Below are 4,503 nucleotides of genomic sequence, written 5' to 3'. Positions count from 1 at the left end.
CTTCCAATTCAGCGAACCAAACGACCCCTAAAAACGCGCACATCAGCCCCGCATCAACAAAAAACACAGTCAGCGCAATCTAAACCGAGAGTTACCTGCAGTCGATAAGGAAACCGACTAAATGACATAAATGAAAAAAGTTTGAAATATTAAACATTAATTCACAAAAAAACGTTGGAGGGACGAAACCGACAAAGGTTGTGAAACTTAAAAGCTTTTTTGTTAAAATGCCAAAAACAAAAAGCAGCTTAATATATTTTACAAACAAGTAAGTTAAAATATTCATAACTTTTTTATTTTGACACCTTAAACCAAAAATATTGAATAACATTGTTAAAATATATAACTTAAACAAAACGATACAAATTGTCATTACATTTATTGATGAACTAGTTGTGAGACCCGTATAATATACGGGTTGATTAAAACAAAATGTTAAGTACGAACGATTAAATAGAAATTTTATTTGAATTTGAAATTGAAATAAGTGAAAACTATGAGAAAAAAACATGCAAAGAATAAATTAATTAAAATTATATGTTTAGTGTAGTAAACGAGTTAATTATAACAAAATATTAAACATAAAGGTTTAAACTGTAAATTTATTTGGAATTGAATTTGAAATTTAAAATTTAAAATTTAATAGTCATTATGGTAGTTTTAATTTATGGAAAGTAAATTAATAATATATTGAAAATGAAAATTAAAGTAATAACAAGTGGAAAATAAATATATCTCAAATTATGATAAAATGACATGTGGCTAAATTTATGAGAGAAGGACATGTGGCAAAATTATTTTCATTTATTATAGTAGAAGATTGACGACATCGTGTATATATATTTCGAATATGACGTGGTCAATTCATCAGCAAAATGACCTTATCTTTTTACAAATATTATAAATGAAACTGATATTTATTTGTTATAATTTACAAAATTTTATTAATTATTAAATTTAATTAAAACTCATCGTATATATATATTTTTAATATTATACTATATTGGTATATTTTCAAGTTTAATAAGAAAATAACCAATTTAATAAATGAGAAGAACCTTTATAATTAAACTAGAGTTTGTTAAGAAAATTTAAAAATGAAAAATATAATATATAGATAATATTTATTAGGTTGGCAATTATTGATATAATCTAATATTGAAATGAACTTGATACTAAAATAAATAAGTTTGGATTGAGCTTTTCTTACCCGTCATATTTGGGTTTGCAATTATTTTCACGAGTTTATCTATTAACTCATTTATTTTATTAGATTAAAAAACATATTTAATAAATGGAAAACCTCTATAAATTATTGTAATGTTGTTCCTTTTAGAAACAAAATATTATTAAATTTATGCATTGCTTAGTTATTATTATTGTTGAATAATTTCATCTTATAGATAAAATATATTTTAGATATTATTATTGATATTTTGATATTTAAAAAATATATAGATATTTAAGAAATATATATAATGTTTTTATATTTAAGAATTATATATATATATATATATATATATATATATATGATTTTTTATTTTTAAAAATTATATATAAATAATTTAAAATTTTATAAAGATTAGATATGATAATTAAAAATCAAAGAAAATATAATATTTTAATGTTTAGAGAAAGGTAGCCTATAGTTATTACGACTTTAAATTACAATATCTAACCGACATCACACGTCTTGGATTCATTCACTTCGGAAGTCACGGTCAAACACCCCTAAATCGATTGTGTGTTTAAGCATAGAAATGGAAGCAAAAAACGGGAGGTTGGGAGCTAAAAACAGAGTTTGACGATGATATATTGATATTCATAGTATTATGATATCATATGCCATTTTTGTAATCAGAAACAAGAAGAGGGAAAATTCAAATCCGATTCTCACTTTCAGTTGTAATTTCAGCAATTTTCGGTTTCTTAATCTCCAAATTTCAATTCAACACCTACCGGTTGCAGATGATATAATTATAAAATAAATTTTCCACCATCGTCATCGTCATCATAAATCATCATCAAGTATAATACCTACTACTAAGACTGACTTCTCCTGTATTATTCAATCTCTCTCACTTCCCTTATCCTTCACCCTTACTACTTCTTCCATGGCGCATGATAGTGACCTCCCTTGCGACGGAGATGGCCGGTGCATGATCTGCAAAATCAGTCCACCGTTGGAAGAGACGCTTACTTGCAAGACCTGTGTTACGCCTTGGCACCTCAACTGTCTATCTGCTCGTCCACAAACCCTAGCCGATGCTGCCCAATGGGAGTGTCCAGACTGTTCAATTCTCATCTCATCTCACCCGCCTCCGTCCACAGTCACATCGGGATCTGAACCTTCCGCTGCGCTGATTGCGGCAATTCGCGCCATCGAATCTGATGTCTCGCTCTCTGAACAAGACAAGGCCAAGAGACGTCAGCAATTGCTGAGTGGAGGAGGATCCGATGATGGTGATAAAGCAACCAATGCCAATAATGAGATCGGCGTCGGCGGTGATAGTGATGTTCTGAAGCTTCTCAGCGGCAGCTTGAACTGTTCGTTTTGCATGCAGCTCCCGGAGAGACCCGTCACGGTATCATTTATTGGAACCAACACAAAAGCAATATCTTAACAAATGAAGTACACACATTCTGAGATCTAGCTCCATGTACACACTAGGAATTGTGTTAGATTTACTCTAAACCCTAAATCCTTCTCAGATTACCGTCAATTATCGCAGTCCCTATTGAACACACTCACTCACTGGCATTGGTTTCATGGTGATTTATGCCCATAGATAGTACAATTTACTGTTTCAACAAGTACTTGTTCCATATATGCACTAACAGCCAACACAAAAAGTCTTCATGAAATATTCATTAATCCCGATCCTTTCTTCTTTTTGCTGGAAATGGCTTAAAATAGAAAATCTCAAATTCTGGTAGAATAGTGGTCCATCTTGTTGAAGAATATGACTAAAAATTATCCAATTGGTGCGTTCATAGTCTTACTTGGATACTTTATTGTCCTATTTTGTTGGATTTTTTTGGCATCTCTCTGTTTTTATGTTCATTGTTGAAGTTGCAACAAAACTTGTTTGTTTATTGGTTCTTGTTGCAAGCAAAAGAGACACTGATCTATGCATTATAATTCATATCACAACCTTAACTTGCCCTTTTGTTACAGACACCCTGTGGTCACAACTTTTGCTTGAAGTGCTTTGAGAAATGGGTAGGACAGGGGAAAAGAACTTGTGCCATATGTCGAACTTCAATTCCTCCTAAAATGGCAAGTCAGCCTCGAATCAATTCATCACTTGTAATAGCAATCAGAATGGCGAAGTTGACCAAGTCAAATGCTGCTTCAGGGCCACCTAAACCCTATTATTCTGTTCTAAACCAAAACAGACCAGACAAAGCTTACACCACTGATAGAGCAAAGAAGTCAGGGAAAGCCAATGCATGCAGTGGAAAGATATTTGTAACAGTTCCACCTGATCATTTTGGACCCATTCTTGCAGAAAATGATCCTGAAAGAGGAACAGGTGTTCTTGTTGGTGAAACTTGGGAGGATCGTATGGAATGCAGACAATGGGGGGTTCATCTTCCTCATGTTGCTGGGATTTGTGGTCAATCTCATTATGGTGCACAATCTGTTGCACTATCTGGAGGATATGAAGATGATGAAGATCATGGAGAGTGGTTTTTATACACTGGAAGGTATGTGATAATGTCCACTAATTTGTGGATTTTCTTCTTCTTCTTCTTCTTTACATTTTATCTGTTATCTACAGTGGTGGGAGAGACTTGAGTGGAAATAAAAGGACAAACAAGACACAATCTTTTGATCAGAAGTTTGAGAAATATAATGAAGCTTTACGAGTTAGTTGTAGAAAAGGGTATCCAGTACGCGTTGTGAGGTCACACAAAGAAAAAAGATCTGCATATGCACCTGAAAAAGGCGTAAGATATGATGGCATTTACAGGATTGAAAAATGCTGGATGAAACCTGGAATCCAAGTAAGATAATTATTATTCCTCTATTCGCTGATGTTACTATTCTTCCCAAACAAAAATGACTGTTGTGCCCCTGATAGGGTTACAAGGTATGCAGGTATCTCTTTGTTCGTTGTGATAACGATCCTGCTCCATGGACAAGGTTTGTAATTGTAATTTCCGTTACATCATTTGAATAATGAATTCAAGTTATTTACTTTTGATTATGATTTTGTAGCGATGAAAATGGGGATCTCCCAAGGGCTTTGCCTTCCATTAAAGAGCTTAAAAATGCAACTGATGTAACAGAGAGAAAGAGCACTCCATCTTGGGATTATGATGTGAGATGATTAAATGTCTTTTCCTTTTCTTGAAGGGTTTCGCTTTTCTTTTAGTAAAATTTTAATTATTTTGTCCAGGTGGAAAAAGCTTGTTGGCTATGGAAAATAGCTGCACCAGAAAGTAGAAAGCATACAGATAATGGAGATGTTGAAGATGGAAATAGTACAAGGAAAG

The 4,503-nt window shown here is 32.6% G+C and overlaps 1 protein-coding gene across 2 annotated transcripts in view; it reads left to right on the top strand.

Moving 5' to 3' along the window:
- The first annotated feature begins 1,697 nt into the window (after positions 1-1,697).
- Positions 1,698-4,503, top strand: part of LOC145034965 (E3 ubiquitin-protein ligase ORTHRUS 2-like) — a 3,990-nt gene continuing 1,184 nt past the window's right edge. Inside the window, exons 1-6 of one of the 2 annotated variants that reach the window (XM_078983542.1) lie at positions 1,698-2,585; positions 3,179-3,711; positions 3,786-4,011; positions 4,089-4,150; positions 4,226-4,328; positions 4,407-4,503. The exon at positions 4,407-4,503 is cut by the window's right edge and continues 48 nt beyond it. In XM_078983542.1, the coding sequence (XP_078839668.1) occupies positions 2,115-2,585; positions 3,179-3,711; positions 3,786-4,011; positions 4,089-4,150; positions 4,226-4,328; positions 4,407-4,503 (1,492 nt within the window). In that variant the 5' untranslated portion in view covers positions 1,698-2,114. Of the gene's footprint in view, positions 2,586-2,625; positions 2,986-3,178; positions 3,712-3,785; positions 4,012-4,088; positions 4,151-4,225; positions 4,329-4,406 lie in introns of those variants that run through there. The other variant, XM_078983543.1, reaches the window with a different exon arrangement.

This window comes from Lactuca saligna, chromosome 3 (assembly GCF_052625555.1).
Source record: "Lactuca saligna cultivar CGN05327 chromosome 3, ASM5262555v1, whole genome shotgun sequence".
NCBI lineage: Eukaryota > Viridiplantae > Streptophyta > Magnoliopsida > Asterales > Asteraceae > Lactuca > Lactuca saligna.
The sequence above is the reverse complement of the archived record's forward strand: the minus strand, read 5'-3'. Positions and strand labels throughout refer to the sequence as shown.